Below are 16,911 nucleotides of genomic sequence, written 5' to 3'. Positions count from 1 at the left end.
TGCACAGGCCCTGAGAGCCTAACAACCCATGACATGATCTGGTCAAGACTGTGGACAGGTGTTGCCAAATCTCTCCACTTCATGTAAAATTCCAAGAAAAACAAGTAAGAGACAGAAGGAGAGAAGGAAGGAAAAGAAGTGTGGATTCCTACTGAGTGTTAGAAAACATCATTCTCTCATATTCCCAGCAGTCTGTTTTAAAAGCCACTTTTATATGCAAGTTTTTAACCCCAAGATGCTACACTTGAGATTTCCTGAGAAAGGGACTCCAATCTGAAAAGCAGTTGCTGTAAAAGAATCTCTCCCCCTGCCCAATCAGGGTACTACTACCTGTCAAACCTGTAGACTTCAGCGATACGAACATGTTTTTACTACATCCTAACTCCCCACAGCACTACAAAACCCAGGCAGATCTGGAGAAATGAGAATAAAGACTTTAGCCCGTCTCAAACATTTTAAGGCAATACCAATGGCAAAGCCTGCCACATTCAGAGAAAGCCATTCCAGATAAAATCCACCCATACACACCTGAAGAGACACATCTGAAATGATGATGGGTTCTGTACCTGTGCAATGGAAAGCTGTGTCTGACCAGCAGAATTGTTCTACTACTTCTACCACCGTTAAGACTATTTCAGATCAAGCTAACTGGCAATAAGACCTTTTCATTTGGAAACTCGGGAAATTTCCTCTTGAAATTAAGAGGCAACAAACTGTCCTGGTTTCGGCTGGGATAGAGTTAATTTGGCTGGGGCTAAACCATGACACAAACACAAAATTCCCTAGAGTCACTTTCACAAAGGTTTTTTGTTCCCCGCTCCAAATAAAGCTAAGTTTGATCTTCTGATCCAACTATTATATATAGGTTCCAACTTAGAAATGGTTAGAGCTCAACAACTGTTAAGCCTGACAGATGGGGAAAAAAAGGTTGAATAGACAGAAAAATAAGAAATATAAAGTGGCTTAAAGCATACTTACAGCTGTTCTTCATAACGCTAGTTCTAATTCCTGGTTATACATACTACATATATGCACAAATCTTTAGTTAAAATAATGATAGCAGTTCATGGGGATTTGATGGGACAACCACTCATGTGTCCAAAAATGCTTTACTTGCTACAAATGAGGGAAGAAGATCCCTAGCAACAGGGAGAAGAATTCTTCCCCTCTTTCTGTCCTTTTCTAGTATTTCCATATTTGAAAATATTTTGCATATGGTCATATTTTCATAGTTTCTCAGCAACAGGAAGAGAATTTGGTTTTGTTTTTCAATTTTAAAAAATGGGATTACCCAAAATGGTAAAACTGGGCTGCAGAGCAGCTAAGACTATGGAAGAAACAGCATGCTTCAAACTCACTAGTACACAACTTGTTTGCACTTGTAACTACATTTCAGTACTTCCTGATGAAATGAAAAATGACAGTGTGGAAGATTACTCTTCTCAAAAGTATTCTGAGAAATCAAACTCATATAGCCTACTTATTAAATATTGTACAATAACGAGTTGACCACAGAAACAGATGGCTCAGCATTCAAGATGTAGTCGTTTCAAATAAGTAGATGCAAAAACCTGGAAGAGGAATGAGGTTTTAAGGTTTATTTGTCCTCTAATTTATAATCTAAACAAACATTACCACTATTTTGCTCTTTATGTCGTGGATAGAAAACATTAGAAACAGGCTTAAACTTCAGTGCGAATAGTGAAGAATAACGTAATAGATATTTTCGTCTGAAGCAAGGCTCTTTAAGACATGGACTTCCCAATTCTGTTCTTACAAGAACACACCATTTTATTTCAAAGGAGGAAAGAATGGTCCAAGATTTCAGATTTAGAACCAGAAATATTAGTTCAAAAATATTTTTTGAAGGCCTAGTCAGAATATGATGAAACACCGAATAACCATCAGGATTTAAGGCAGCATTTCGTTTACTTTGGAAATATTTTGATGACTGTGGCAAACAAAAAAAACAACCCAGTCACGTCCACTTCTTCTTGACACAATCTATTATTTCTTCGTGACTTCACTAAGCCATTTCACAAATGCAGTACTAATCAGTAGGCCACAATAACCACCACAGCTGCTCTGTTTCACTGGAGATTCATTCCATCAAAACCTGTGATGGCTAGCAAACTAGTGTTTGACTTAAGGCTGCTAAAAATACAATGAGAGACAGAATTGTCTGAGATTTGTTGAGACATTTAAACATCAATAGATGCCATTTAGTAAATCTACTCTTCCTTGTACACATTTTTAACTCTCAGATTTTCAAAAGTATTCTGCCACTACTGCCTTGCCCAAACTCCTCTTAACTGACCTCCTCTTACTTTGGGTTTGTGTGTGAAAAAATCATCACATGACGTGAAGAGGAGCCTGGAAAAAGAAAAATCTCTGAGGCAGCTAGCAATCCTGTCACTCACTCACTCAAAAAAAAAAAAAAAAAAACAACCAAAAAACCAAAAAAAACCAAAAAAGTAACATCCCTTTCTTCAACCTCCTAATTCTGTAGAAACTTCCAACCTGTTCCACAGTTAGGCATCAAGTAGCAATGACTCCTAAAACAAATTGCACAGCTACAGCGCAACTGTAACTTGTAAAATGTCTCACTGACTTAGAAGTGTCATGACCCTTTTCTTAGAAAAAGTCATGTAAAGCTGCTGCCCATAATGGTCATGATTCAGATTTGCCGCTTCTGAGGAAGAATCTCTCTGCCAAACCTTTGAAAGCTTTCTTTTTCAGAGTCAACCTGAAGGTCGACACTAACAGGTTTTGGGGTTTTGTTGGGGTTTCTTTTTTTTTTTTTGGTAAATGGAAAATGTAGCATCAGAAGCAGCTAAGAACCTGGATTCAGTATTACCGCCTGTGGCCACATCAGTGCCCGCTGTGATCTCATTAGGTTTCGCACATCTATCACAGGCAAGCTGCCTCAGCTCTGGGATGGGACATTTCTGCTGAATTCTTCAGAAAGCAGAAAACCTGTGAGCCAGCCTAGTCTGACAGCTCTGAAGCACTACAGCACCTCACTGTCAGGGGCAGTGTACTACTAAAATCATCACCATAGAATAACTGCATCAACAGATTGCATTGATATATTTTTTTAACAAATTTATTCATATACATGTTAATTACAGCCTCTATGTACTTATTATTTGAGGCAGTTAAAGTTTCATACCCCATACTTCAAATGCAGGTGTCCAGGTGACCACCAGGTATGTCTACATTATCATGTTAGTTCTGATCAGGTTTATACTTTTCAATTAAACCCCTGAGTGTCACCATTTGTCACACTCCAGTTTATATTGCAGAGCAGTCTCAGAACCAGATTCTTTTTCAACGGAACTAAGGATGCACTTCAAGGATGACAGCGGCATTCAGTCCCCAGGAATGCACCAGAGCTAGTCTGAAGTAAAACCTCCAAAGTACAGATAGTGTGGGCATTGGGTTATCAGCACCATCCCTTTCTCTGAAGATCCATGCCTATTGTGCACTGGAGACATAGCCTAAAAAAATATTTCAGCACCTGAGAAAATGGGGCTTTATTACAGAGATCCCAAGCATCCACCACTGCTAATAACAAAGCCAGTCACTTAATTTTCTTCTTCATTACCAGCTCACGTTTTCCTACTCTAAGGCGCATGTTGGTTTTTGCATACTGGAACATCACAATAGAGATGGTCTGTATTTTAGAGTATATCAAAGTAATTGCAAGTGCTCATTCCTTAAAAAGAAAAAGATCTGAAATGGTAGCAGCAATCTTACAGTTCTCACTAGCATCTGTCAGCCTCTAAATTTCAACTCATGACAACACTTTCCATAGGAGCCACATAAGAGGTTTTAGTGTCTATTCCTCTGTGGGACAGTCCCCACACACAGCCAGCTGCACTCTAACATGAGTCATGAGCAGACCTCTCAACTTTCAAAAATCTGGAGATCCTGACACATTGTTCATGTTAGAGGAGTGTCTTTGAAATGGTCATGCTAAAGGCACAAGACCATTTATGTGATAACTGGGCAACGTGTCTCTGGGGACTGCCCTGAGAATGCACCTTCTAGCAGAGCTTGGGGGATGCAGAGCAATGCTGCAACATAGCCTTTGCTTCAGGATTAAGCCTGACATACAGAAGAGAAGGCTGTCACGTACATCTGAAAGGCAAGTGCTGAGGTTGCTGAACGTGCCCCTGAGCAACTTTCAAACTCCAGCCTTGAAGCCCGAGCAGCGCAGTTTATAGTTTTCAGACTGCAGTCAGACTCTTTCTGAGGATTAATGGCACATCCATGGGGAAAGAGTGGGACAGTATATGCAGTGCCTAGAGTCGGCTATAATGAACGCCAACTACACTCACAACATTTTAATTCTTCTGTACACAGATTACTGCTTGTCTATTTATTATTCATGATTGTTTCATCTCTCTTGAAATAGAAACTGCAAGAGATAAGTAGGCAGGCAGAGATAGAAAGACTGAGTGATTATCTAACTTTAATGTAGCACTCACATCCCACTGTTCCCTTAAAGTGCTATTTCCAAATCGGGATTACTCATCTGGCAACCCAGACGGAGCTCCCGCACAAACACGCAGCCGTCCAGGTCTCCGGCTGCAGGGAGTGCCTGAGCCTGTCACTTGTACCAGAGGGCAGTGGAGATGGCAAATATCTTCGGTGTGACCAGGTAGATGATCTGCTCAGCCTGGTGGCAGAGCTGAAGGAGGAGGTGGAAAGGCTGAGGAGTATCAGGGAGTGCGAGAGGGAAATAGACTGGTGGAGCCGCACCCTCCCATCCCTGGGGCCAGGGCAGCAGGCGGAGGCCCCACAAGGAGCAGAGGATCCCCTGCCCTCTTGCCGGCAACAGAAGGAGGGGATCCAAGAGATGGGGGGGAATGGAAACAGGTCCCTGCCCGGGGAGGCAGGCGAATCCCCTCCCAGCCTCCCTCACCTTCCCAGCTGCCCCTACACAACAGATACGGGGCTCTGGGAGTTGAGGGCCAGGCAAGCGGGGAGGGAGGTGAAGGTGAAGGTCCAGCCAGGGGGTTGCCGAGGGCCGGTCAGTCAACCCCACGGATTACGACTGCCCCTGTTAAGAAAAAAAAGAGGGTAATTGTCATAGGCAATTCCCTCCTGTGGGGAACTGAGGGCCAGAAACTCCCCGACCTCGTGAGGCCCTCCGATTATTACCCGTTGCTGGTTGTACAGGTGGGCAGTGATGAGATTACAGAGAGAAGTCCTAAAGCAATGAAGAGGGACTTCAGGGCACTGGGGCGATTGGTCGCAGGATCAGGAGCGCAGGTAGTGTTTTCCTCAATCCCGTCAGTGGCAGCAAAGAGTGCTGAAAGGAATGGGAAAACTCACCTGATTAACAGGTGGCTCAGAGGCTGGTGCCATCGGTGGAATTTTGGTTTTTTCGATCATGGGGAGGTTTACATGGCACCGGGCCTGCTGGCAGCAGATGGAGATCGGCTGTCTCCAAAGGGGAAAAAGATTCTCACCCATGAGTCGGCGGGACTCATTGAGGGGGCTTTAAACTAGGTTCGAAGGGGGAAGGGGATATAACCAGGCTCGCTAGAGAGGAGCCCAGGGGCAGCATGGCAACGTTGGGGGTGAAATCAATTGCCCGGCTCAAGTGCATGTACACCAATGCACGTAGCATGGGCAACAAACAGGAGGAGCTGGAAGCCCTTGTGCAGCAGGATGGTTATGACATAGTCGCCATCACAGAAACGTGGTGGGACAACTCTCATGACTGGAGTGCTGCACTGGATGGCTATAAGCTCTTCAGAAGGGATAGGCAGGGAAGGAGAGGCGGTGGGGTGGCTCTGTATTGTTAGGGAGTGTTTTGACTGTATAGAGCTCGACAGTGGTGATGATAAGGTCGAGTGCTTATGGGTAAGGATGAAGGGGAAGGCCAACAAGGCGGATGTCCTGCTGGAAGTCTGCTATAGACCACCCAACCAGGATGTAGAGACAGATGAAGCATTCTACAAGCGGCTGGCAGAAGTCTCGCAATCGCTAGCCCTTCTTCTCGTGGGGGACTTCAATTTGCCGCACATCTGCTGGAAATACAACACAGCAGAGAGGCAACAGTCTCGGAAGTTCCTAGAGTGTGTGGAAGATAACTTCCTGACACAGCTAGTAAGCGTGTCAGCACCAGAGGAGGTGCCTCACTTGATTTGCTGTTTACAAACAGAGAAGGACTCGTGGGAGATGTCACGGTTGGAGGCCATCTTGGGCTTAGCGACCATGATATGATAGACTTTTCAATTCCTGGCAAAGTAAGGAGGAGGGCCAGCAAAACTGTTACCATGGACTTCCGGAGGGCAGACTTTGCCCTCTTCAGGACACTGGTTGGGAAAGTCCCATAGGAGACAGTCCTGAAGGGCAAAGGAAGGCTGGGCACTGTTCAAGAAGGAAGTCTTAAGGGCACAGGAGCGGGCTGTCCCCATGTGCCATAAGACAAACCAGCGGGGAAGATGACTGGCCTGGCTGAACAGGGAGCTTTTGCTGGGACTCAGGGAAAAAAGGAGAGTCTACCGCCTTTGGAAGAAGGGGTAGGCAACTCAGGAAGAGTACACGGATCTCGTTAGGTCATGCAGGGAGGAAATTAGAAAGGCAAAAGCCCAGCTAGAACTCAATCTGGCCACTGTTGTAAGAGATAATAAAAAAAATTTTTACAAGCACATCAACAACAAAAAGAGAGCCAAGGACAATCTCCATCCTTTGCTGGATGTGGAGGAGAACATTGTCACCAAGGATGAGGAAAAGGCTGAGGTACTTAATAGCTTTTTTGCCTCTGTCTTTAACAGCCAGACCAGTTATCCCCAGGGTTTTCAGCCCCCTGAGCTGGAAGACAAGGAGCAGAATGCAGCCCCCATAATCCAGGAGGAAGCAGTTACTGACCTGCTACGCCACCTGGATGCTCACAAGTCTATGGGGCTGGATGGGATCCACCCGAGAGTATTAAGGGAGCTGGCGGAGGAGCTTGCCAAGCCACTCTCCATCATCTATCAGCAGTCCTGGTTAACAGGGAAGGTCCCTGATGACTGGAGGCTTGCCAATGTGATGCCCATCTACAAGAAGGGCCAGAAGGAGGACCCGGGGAATACAGGCCTCTCAGCCTGACCTCGGTGCTGGGAAAGATTATGGAGCAGTTCATATTGAGTGCACTCAACAGACATGTGCAAGTCAGCCGGGGGATTGGGCCCAGCCAGCATGGGTTCATGAAACACAGGTCCTGCTTGACCAACCTGATCTCCTTCTATGACCTGGTGACCCACCTGGTGGATGAAGGAAAGGCTGTGGATGTCATTTACCTGGACTTCAGTAAAGCCTTTGACACAGTCTCCCATAGCACTCTCCTTAGGAAGCTGGTGGCTCATGGCTTGGACAGGCATACTCCTCACTGGGTAAAACCTGGCTGGGTGGCCAAGTCCAGAGAGTAGTGGTGAATAGAGTTAAGTCCAGTGGTGGCCAGTCATGACCAGTGTTCCCCCGGGCTCTGTTTTGGGGCCAGTCTTGTTTAATATCTTTATCAACGATCTGGATGAGGGGATTGAGTGCACCCTCAATAAGTTTGCAGATGACACCAAATTGGGTGGGAGTGTCGATCTGCTCAAGGGTAGGATGACCCTGCAGAGGGATCTGGACAGGCTGGACTAATGGGCCAAGGCCAACTGTATGAGGTTTAACAAGGCCAAGTGCCGGGTCCTGCACTTGGGTCACAACAACCCCATGCAACGCTACAGGCTTGGGGAAGAGTGGCTGGAAAGCTGCCTGGCAGAAAAGGACCTGGGGGTGCTGGTCAACAGCCGGCTGAACATGAGCCAGCAGTGTGCCCAGGTGGCCAAGAAGGCCAACAGCATCCTGGCTTGTATCAGGAATAGTGTGGCCAGCAGGAGCAGGGAGGTGATTGTCCCCCTGTACTCAGCACTGGTGAGGCTGCACCTGTGTCCAGCTTTGGGCCCCTCACTACAAGAAAGACATTGAGGTGCTGGAGCATATCCAGAGAAGGGCAGCAAAGCTGGTGAAGGGTCTGGAGCACAGGCCTTATGAGGAGCAGCTGAGGGAACTGGGATTGTTTAGCCTAGAGAAGAGGAAGCTGAGGGGAGACCTTATTGCTCCCTACAACTACCTGAAAGGAGGTTGTAGTGAGGTGGGTGTTGGTCTCTTCTACCAAGTAGATAACGATAGGACGAGAGGAAATGGGCTCAAGCTGCATCAGGGGAGGTTTAGGTTGGATATTAGGAAAAATTTCTTCACGGAACGGGTAGTCAAGCATTGGAACAGGCTGCCCAGAGAGGTGGTGGAGTCACCATCCCTGGAAGCGTTCAAAACACAGGTAGACGTGGCACTTTGGGATATGGTGGTGTTGGGTTGATGATTGGACTGATGATCTTAGAGGTCCTTTCCAATCTTAATGATTCCTAGTTTTTACTTTCATTAAAAATAATCCAGCCACCAAGCCAAGAAACATGAAATTAATTATTACTCTACCCTTAATTGGTTTAGTGGTGGAGTTGGTAGTGTTAGGTTAATGGTTGGACTGGATGATCTTAAAGGTCTTTTCCAACCTGAACGATTCTATGATCTGTTGTACACAGGCACACCCCAAAAGCCTGCCAGTGGGACCGCATCTCCTTTCCCCTTGTCTAGCAGCAGAAAGAGGTGTCTCTGACAAGGCTACTCTACTGCAGCTAAGACTTCACAAAAAGCCAAATTTCATAAAAAGGAGTTCTAAGGGGGAATCCACATTTTGTGCAAAGACGTAAATCTGACATCAACAGAAAATATCAAGACGAGCTTTTGGGTAAGTCCTTGGGCAATGTATTGTACTAGCCTGCCATTTATGAGCCTGAGACAGCAAATCTTGTTTAGCTACCATGACCATGTAGCATGGAGAAAGTGATTCAATGCCAGCATTTAGCTCAGTTGAAGAGATATTCCTGAGGAGAGAAAGGTTCCTGCAGTTTAGCCCCTACAGAAAAGAAGTCCATGGAAGCAGCTGCCTAAGGGTGACCAGAGGAAATCTTTTGCCTAACCTTTTGCCTCACCTCTTAGAGAAAGACTCGGATGTGGCACCTGGTTGCCTTCTATCTGCTTAGATAGTCATTTTACAACTTGCTCTTCTATGAGCTGAATTTGCTCATGAATTCGTCCATTATTTAAGCATCCAAACAACCTGAGCCAACAACTTTCACAGCTTAACCAAAAGTTTAGCAAAGGAATATCTACTTATTAATTTAAGAAGATGCCCCTTGTTCTTGTAATGAAAGAGACAGTGAACTACAAATCCCTATTCAGCATCTCCACACATGATTTTTATAGGCCGCTATCATATTCCCCTTTTCTGTGTCAGGCTGGAGTGTCTGCCATTCCACATACAGTATCCATTTCATGCCCTTGATCCTCCTCCTTGTTGCTCCCGCTGTACATAGAATCATAGAATGCTTTGGGTTGGAAGGGACCTTTAGAGATCATCTAGCCCAACCCCCCTGCAGTGAGCAGAGACAGTTTTAACTAGATGTCCTGGTTTCAGCTGGGATAGAGCTAACTTTCTTCCTAGTAGCAGGCATAGTGATGTGTTTTGGATTTAGGATGAGAAGAATGTTGATAACACACTGATGTTTTAGTTGTTGCTGAGTACTGCTTATGCTAGTCAAGGACTTTTCAGCTTCCCATGCTCTGCCAGGTGCACAAGAAACTGGGAGGGGGCACAGCCAGCATAGTTGATCCAAGCTGACCAAAGGGCTATTCCATACCGTATGACGTCATGCTCAGTATAGAAACTGGGGGGGTTGGCCGGGGGGCAGCGATCGCTGCTCGGGAACTGTCTGGGTATCGGTCGGCGGGTGGTGAGCAATTGCATTGTGCATCACTTGCTTTGTATATTATTATTATCATTATCATTACTGTATTGTTATTATTATCATTACTATTATACTTCATTTCAATTATTAAACTGTTCTTATCTCAACCCAGGAGTTTTCTCACTCTTACTCCTCCAATCCTCTACCCCATCCCATCGGGGTAGGGGGAATAAGCGAGCGGCTGCGTGGTGCTTAGTTGCTGGCTGGGGCTAAACCACGACACTAGATCAGGTTGCTCAGAGCCCCAACCAACCTGACCTTCAATGTTTCGAGGGATGGAGCCTCCACTACCTCTCTGGGCAACCTGTTCCAGTGCCTCACCACCCTCACTATAAAAAATTTCTTCCTTATATTCAGTCTAAATCTACGCTCCTTTAGTTTAAAACCATTATTCCTTGTCCTGTCACAACAGGCCTTGCTAAAAAGATTGCCCCCATCCTTTCTGTAGGCCCCCTTTAAGTACTGGAAGGCCACAATAAGGTCTCCTCGCAGCCTTCTCTTCTGCAGGCTGAACAACCCCAACTCCCTCAGCCTGTCCTTGTAGGAGAGGTGCTCCAGACCTCTCCTACTACAAACAACATTTGCGGTTGTGCTCTATCTTTCTGAGCCTGCGGGACAGAAGAACAGCAGACGCCATGTGCCTGGAGCAGTGAAAGCCACCTCAGTGCACACCATTCTGTATATAACATTTGGATTGCTCTTCTTACGTGAATCACTTTACATTTGCCCGTGTTGAATTTCATATGCCATTTTATTGCCTAGTCATTCTAGTTAAAGCTGTCCCTGCTCACTGCAGGGTGGTTGGGCTAGATGATCTCTAAAGGTCCCTTCCAACCCAAAGCATTCTGTGATTCTATTCACTCCACATCACAAGTTCCTCCTGTGATTAACCACAGTTGACCCTTGTCTTTTCTGCTCAGGATAACTTAGTAGCATTAGCACATGCTGCCACCTCAGTATTCACTCCCCTTCACAGGTCTTTTATGACAGATGAACAGCACAGGTTCCAGCACAAATCCCCATGTGGTGCCACTGGTGACCTCTTTCTACTGGAACACACAACCATCTATTACCTACCCTTATTTTCATCTCTACCAACCTTGTGTGAAGGACCTTACCAAATATTTATCAGAAATCCAAGCAGATTATAGCAATCTACCCTGTCTACACGCTTGTTATCTCCTTCTAAAGACTCTCAACATGTTGATTCTTAAGTATTATGTTCATCTGCTTATAGCTTCTACAGATTTTACTGTTACATACCAAGGTTACTGGCGACATCTTTCTGAAATCCTTATTTTGCTAAAAATACAATGATGGCTTCACATTTCACATCTTTCCACCATCTGCTACTGGAACAGTCTTAAAGAAAATACAGTATCACAATGAGTAATTCAACTATTTAACACGTTAGTCCTTCTAGAATTCTTAGGTGAATGGTGTCTGGTCCCGGCAGTGCGAAATGTTTCACACTGTCAACTTCTCCTGCAATCTCTTCTACTGACATGGTATTGAGATAATCACCTGATACACTGCCAGAAGAAAAAGGTTACAGCACAGAAATTTCTCCAAACTTGCTTCACTTTGCAAAATACTTTTCCAGTTTTTCGGCTCTAGCCTCATCTTCTCTGAGCATTCTTTGTACACTCAGACCATTTATTAGCTTCGCAGACTATTTCTTATATGAAGTCTTGTTCCAGGAACAAGTTGCTCAAAAGAGTAATGAAGACAGAGACATTACTCCTGGTCCAAGTATTTGTAATGTCTTCAAAGGCCCTGAACTGACACTAGAGGATTCCTAGCAAAGCCATGTTTTGCTGTTCATCTGAAGAGCAGGCCAGAAGCATGTTCTCAAACAGGTGGAAACAACCTGGCTCTTTTCATGGTGTATTTACTGGCAGCTCAAGCTTTTTTTTTTTTTGCCTGCTAGTGCATTGATTTAAACATGATAAAACCCAATCCAGAGAATTATAATAAAATAAAAAATACAATGAGAATCCTGTTTATCAGAGCCTCTGATAGACTTCCAAGTGCCCTCTCTACTAACTGAATGCACAATCCCCATTTCTGAGTAATAATTTTGTATTGTTTCAGGCTGCATTTGTGTGTCAAATTGTTTTTAAAGGTTGAGTTTGTTTTTCCTAAAGAGTTCGAATGCCAATTAGCATGCAGCATAAATATCGCTCAGCCTTCAAATAGCGTTATGAAATGCGAGTAGCATCGAGGAAACAGGAACCGCAGCTTTTGCCAGTTCCACAGCCTGAGTAACCTTAAAGTCAGGTTCACAAGAGATCCACCAGATTAATTGGAGACATCTATTTTCTGATACAGAGTTAAGAATAATGTTCTATTTTGAGTTCAGAGCTGTTTACTACTGCTGATATTTAATCTTCTGGTCTCCTGGGAAAGGAGAAAGAACAAAGAGAAATGCATCTTCAGGCATCACCAGGACAGGTTTATTTTATATTTATATTTTATTTTATGTGGGGAGAACTGGTGACAAGTCCAGCTTATAAAACAGATGATGCAAGGAGTAAAATTTGACAGCAAGCAGGTGCCACGTTTGTGCTGCTGTGTAGCATTGCTGGCAGTGCAGGCTGCTCAGAAAGTCTCCTCTTTTTAAGGCAATCAATACTGCAACACCACTGATAAATGTATACATATTGCTGTCCGATTAAACACATGAATTTAAGCTTTTATTTCAGCATTTGGTGGCAGGGGTTTTTTTGCTGATGTCATTGTTGGGATGTCTTTTTTTTTCCTTTGTTTTTGCTTTTTAATTCAAAATATGAGAGATCTTGTAGTCTTTTCCCTGCTACTTTTCCCAGCTTTCTACCCTTTTCAAACCTGAAATTTTTCCACATGTCTCTGGCTCTGGGAAAATTACAGACTGGCAAAGGAAAAAAAAACCAACAGCTTTCCCTTTCATGCCTTTCTAAAACACATATAGCAGCAATTTAAGCAGGTTGCATTTTGGTTTTGTTTTTTGAAACAAAATAAGATAAAACTTAAACCTAAATTTTGATTTAATTTTCTGTTCAGAGCATTGATATAGAAAACATTTTTCTTGGTTTTGTTTTTCTTGTTTTTCTTTTGGCCAGAAAGTTGTTTGTTCTAAAAGTTAACTGTGTATCCAGCAACATGTTACCAGCAAAAGGGACTCTGAAATGGAAATACTGATTAGAAATACTGATATTCTCCCCACTTCCTCTCCATTACTTTTACAGTAAAAGCTTCAATCAGTAGTACAATCACTATACATTAATATTTAGAATACCGCATTGTTGCCAAAATCTTCAAATACATGCTTCTAAAATCAATTTGTAATGCCAATATACATTGAAATATTAAACTTTAAAGTTATCTTTGAATGGGTTAGACATGTATTTATCTCTGAATATCTCAGACATAATTAAGCTCAAGTTATTTACACATAAGAAATCTAACAGAGCTGTGTGGGAGTCAGAACTCCCTTTAATGGGACAGCTGATAATTGTAACATCTCTCTCTGTTCCACATTGGAATTATTCCATAATTTCCTACAAAACAATTTTCAGTGATGAGAACTATTTTCAAGCAAGAAAACAGAATGTTAGAACTTTATCTTTTATAACTGCTACTAACCACAAAATAGACTTCAAAAAGAAACATCATGAAAGCCAACACAATCCCATGGAATGTCTCTGTTTTGACAAAAAGACACTTTTGGAAAACATTCTCTGGCACACTTCCAACCATCTCTCACTGCAAAAACTGATGTATACTTTGACAATGATAGTAACAGATACAGTTGTACTTTCAATACCACTTTTTCCTCCTCAGGGCAATGTTGCCTCATGTTATACAGAATAACAGAAATGACAGGAAAAAGTTTAGCTCATGGAGAGTGCAAGTGTATTTTCCAGTTTGGATTCTAAAGAGTGATGGGAAAGACTGTGATAAAATACAGACAGAAAAAATTTAGCTGACAAACTAGAAGTACCTTTTCACCCTACAGAGCTTCTAGCTGCTCTACCCACATGGAACAGTGCATTTATTAATTGTTACTTTGTAAGAATTCCTGCAGAATATGCTCTGGTAAGGATGCTGGGCAATTCCAAAACCAGTTGTTATTCAAAGTGCTGTATCAGAAACTTTGAAAAGAAATAGCACGGAAATCTTTTAAAAACATAATGGTCTGGCCACTGTATTTTTCTGACACCTTTGCAGGAAGATCTATGTGTTTTCTAATTATGGCCAAACATGACGTTCAGCTCTTCACTAATGAGCATATAAACAGCAGCCTGGAAGGGACCTCCAGTCAGTCATGGAGGTACTGTTTGCTAACCATGCTTTAGAGGGTAAGACCTCTCTACAGCCAAAGAGCTGTCTCTCTAGTGAAAGAAAGGGACTGTTCAAAGCAGCCCTTCAAGAAAGTGTTCCACTATATTTAATACAGATACGTAAAACTCAGCATTAACAACCTTTTTAGCAAAACCCTTGCTCAATTAAGCATCAAATTCACCATGAAGGAGATACTTGATGACAAATACAACATCTCAGAATGCTTCTGAACCATCAGAAGGGTATGAAGTAATCTTTTTCACCATTAGAGAAAACTTTCACTCATAATTTTACCTTTCTACAACATCCTCTCCATTCCAGCAGGTTGAGCTGTCTCTCATCACCAGGTCTCCATCACACAGCCTTTCTGCTATAGAGGCATAAAAGGGTCGGGATCGCTTCATGTAATTGATGAACTCTCTGTAACGTAGGAAGAACACATTTAACAACAGAACTTATGGTTTAAGCCCCCTGTCAACTTAACCCTCCACAAGGTTAAGAGCTTAGAACCCTTACAGAAATTAAGTCATCCAAGTTGATTAACTTCTATTTCTAATGTATTTCTACTCCTACATATCATCCAAGTCTTACCTAGTCCAGTGTTAATAAACACTATTACATACAAAGATTAGTTTTAACAAATTACATTAACACATCTCACACAAAATTTGAAAAAAGTCTACACCTACTACCTCTGTATAAACAGATTGAAAAAATCATGAGAAAACATCATCATTAAAGGAGTGGGCTTTTTCTCTGTTACTGGAAGTGAGTATTTCTCCATTTCCTGCACATGTGTGAGATGAATTAACAACACTGTCAACAACCTCCTGGGTAGAAAAGGCTTCCTAAAGGTAGCAACCCATAGCATATTTCAGGTTTTGTGATAAGTACCCCACACATGCAACAACAGTACAGAAAGTCATCTCCTTGAAGTGTGGTGGGGCCAATTCCTCCCCATCATCACTATCCATGTCACATTCTTATTAGAAAGAAATTTCCCTCTCATCAAGGCTGGCACCTCACACCTGTTAAGAGGAGGCTGTGCCTGCTGCTTTGGCAAATAACCAAAACTCCTGGCCAGTACAAAGAGCCCATTTCTGATCATGTGTGTATGGAAAAATGCCTTGTGGGCAAACCGCTGCCTCTTTCATAATCTGATTATACCTATAATATATATCTGGCTGAGGTAGCCATAAAAATAAACTGTAACAAAACAAGTGTTAATTCAGCACACAATTGAGAGTATTTCAGAAGGAGAAATTCTCCACCGCTTTAGAAGCTCCTATTTGGTATAACATGTTAAAGATACCGAGAACAAGATGCAGGACACAAACTGAGCTAGAACTATCACAGAACTATCTGCTCGTCTCAGAGGTCCCTCAACAGCTCCATCAGGAAGGCCAAAGGACTCATTCTCATTTATAACGTTTCTGTCTGTCAGGCTGTAAGGGGACACTGCACTGAAGAGGTGCCTGGGGATACAGCTGGATGGAGCTTGGCACAAAACCAGTCAGGATTTATTATTCTTCTGGGAGCAACAGGTGCTTTAAACAATATCCAAGTCCACTGCTAGGTATCTACCCCTACAGGCAGTGGTCACCTCTCCCCACAGCTGTCTTTATGCTTTCTCAAAAGCGTTTAACCATCCCATTTATCTTATGTGTGATGAAATCCTGCTCGAGATAAATTAGTCATCGCATAGTCCTAAGGAACTAGCTTACCCTAACAATGCAGGAAAACTGTCATTTTAAGCAACGAAAAAAGCAGGAATTTTGGGGCTTACGACAAGGGAATCGGTATTTCTGTCTCTTGACCACAAGCTTATGAACATGAGCTCTAGGCCCAGACAGGAGGCCACCTACCTGATAGAACAGCCTAAGGTATCAATTACGAAAGGTGACACATGCTAAAGATTTTATGGGTTCTAAAATGGAGTTTTCTGGGAAGGAGGAAAAGAGCACCCTTTTAAGAGTCTAAAGCTCGTCTTACTCTGCTCACCCCAAGAGGCTTAAACTCCTTTGCATTTTCAGCAGAGTGGGGCTCTGACATTTCAAAGTAGAATTTTCTGCCTTCACTAAGATTCTGTATCCAACTCTTAATCTTTGCAAGTGAAAATATTTACTTTTCATCAGTATAAAACTAAACACACTAGGTAGAAAATGTACAGTTTCCCAGTGCCCTACAGTATAAAAGCAGTAATCAAAAGTATCCCAATTCCTAGATTACAGCTGAAACAGCAGCTTACAATGGAGATGTGCTAAGCGTAGAGACAACAAAGTATGTCACCTTGTTTTCATTCTTACCGAGAGATTTTTTTCAAACTTCTTGATTTGTCATTCTTTGAAGCTTTCAGAGGCAGAGAACTGGAATAGGCCGGGGAGAATAAGCATCAATCAGGAGAGGTTGGGGAGTAGGGGAGAAGCAGGAATTCAGGCAAATGAGGAAAAGAAATGAGAAACAAAAGAGAAATGTAAAAATTATTTGAAGGAAAAGTCATCAAGCACATGCATAGGATAATATAAGAAAACAAATAAGGAGGAAAATTGCCATGAGATTTTTCCGAAGTATAGATGCAATTAAAAATGTCAATGCAAAGCTGAAAAAAAATACAACTACGATTGTTTCTCCCAATCATTCTCAAATAAGAGCACAATTACAAATGCAGCACACACAGCAAAAAGCTGAAAATAAATTCAGTGGTACTTAAATTAACTGTAACTGATACCACATG

The 16,911-nt window shown here is 42.9% G+C and overlaps 1 protein-coding gene across 1 annotated transcript in view; it reads right to left on the bottom strand.

Annotated features, from left to right (window-relative positions):
• The window catches only part of LOC104025469 (glypican-5), a 416,865-nt gene that overhangs the window by 257,233 nt on the left and 142,721 nt on the right, over window positions 1-16,911 (bottom strand). Inside the window, exons 5-6 of the mRNA XM_075716973.1 lie at window positions 16,484-16,543; window positions 14,472-14,597 (exon numbers count right to left, since the gene is read on the bottom strand). Of these exons, the coding sequence (XP_075573088.1) occupies window positions 14,472-14,597; window positions 16,484-16,543 (186 nt within the window). The remainder of the gene's footprint in view (window positions 1-14,471; window positions 14,598-16,483; window positions 16,544-16,911) is intronic.

Source organism: Pelecanus crispus, chromosome 9 (assembly GCF_030463565.1).
Source record: "Pelecanus crispus isolate bPelCri1 chromosome 9, bPelCri1.pri, whole genome shotgun sequence".
Lineage (NCBI taxonomy): Eukaryota > Metazoa > Chordata > Aves > Pelecaniformes > Pelecanidae > Pelecanus > Pelecanus crispus.
The sequence above is the reverse complement of the archived record's forward strand: the minus strand, read 5'-3'. Positions and strand labels throughout refer to the sequence as shown.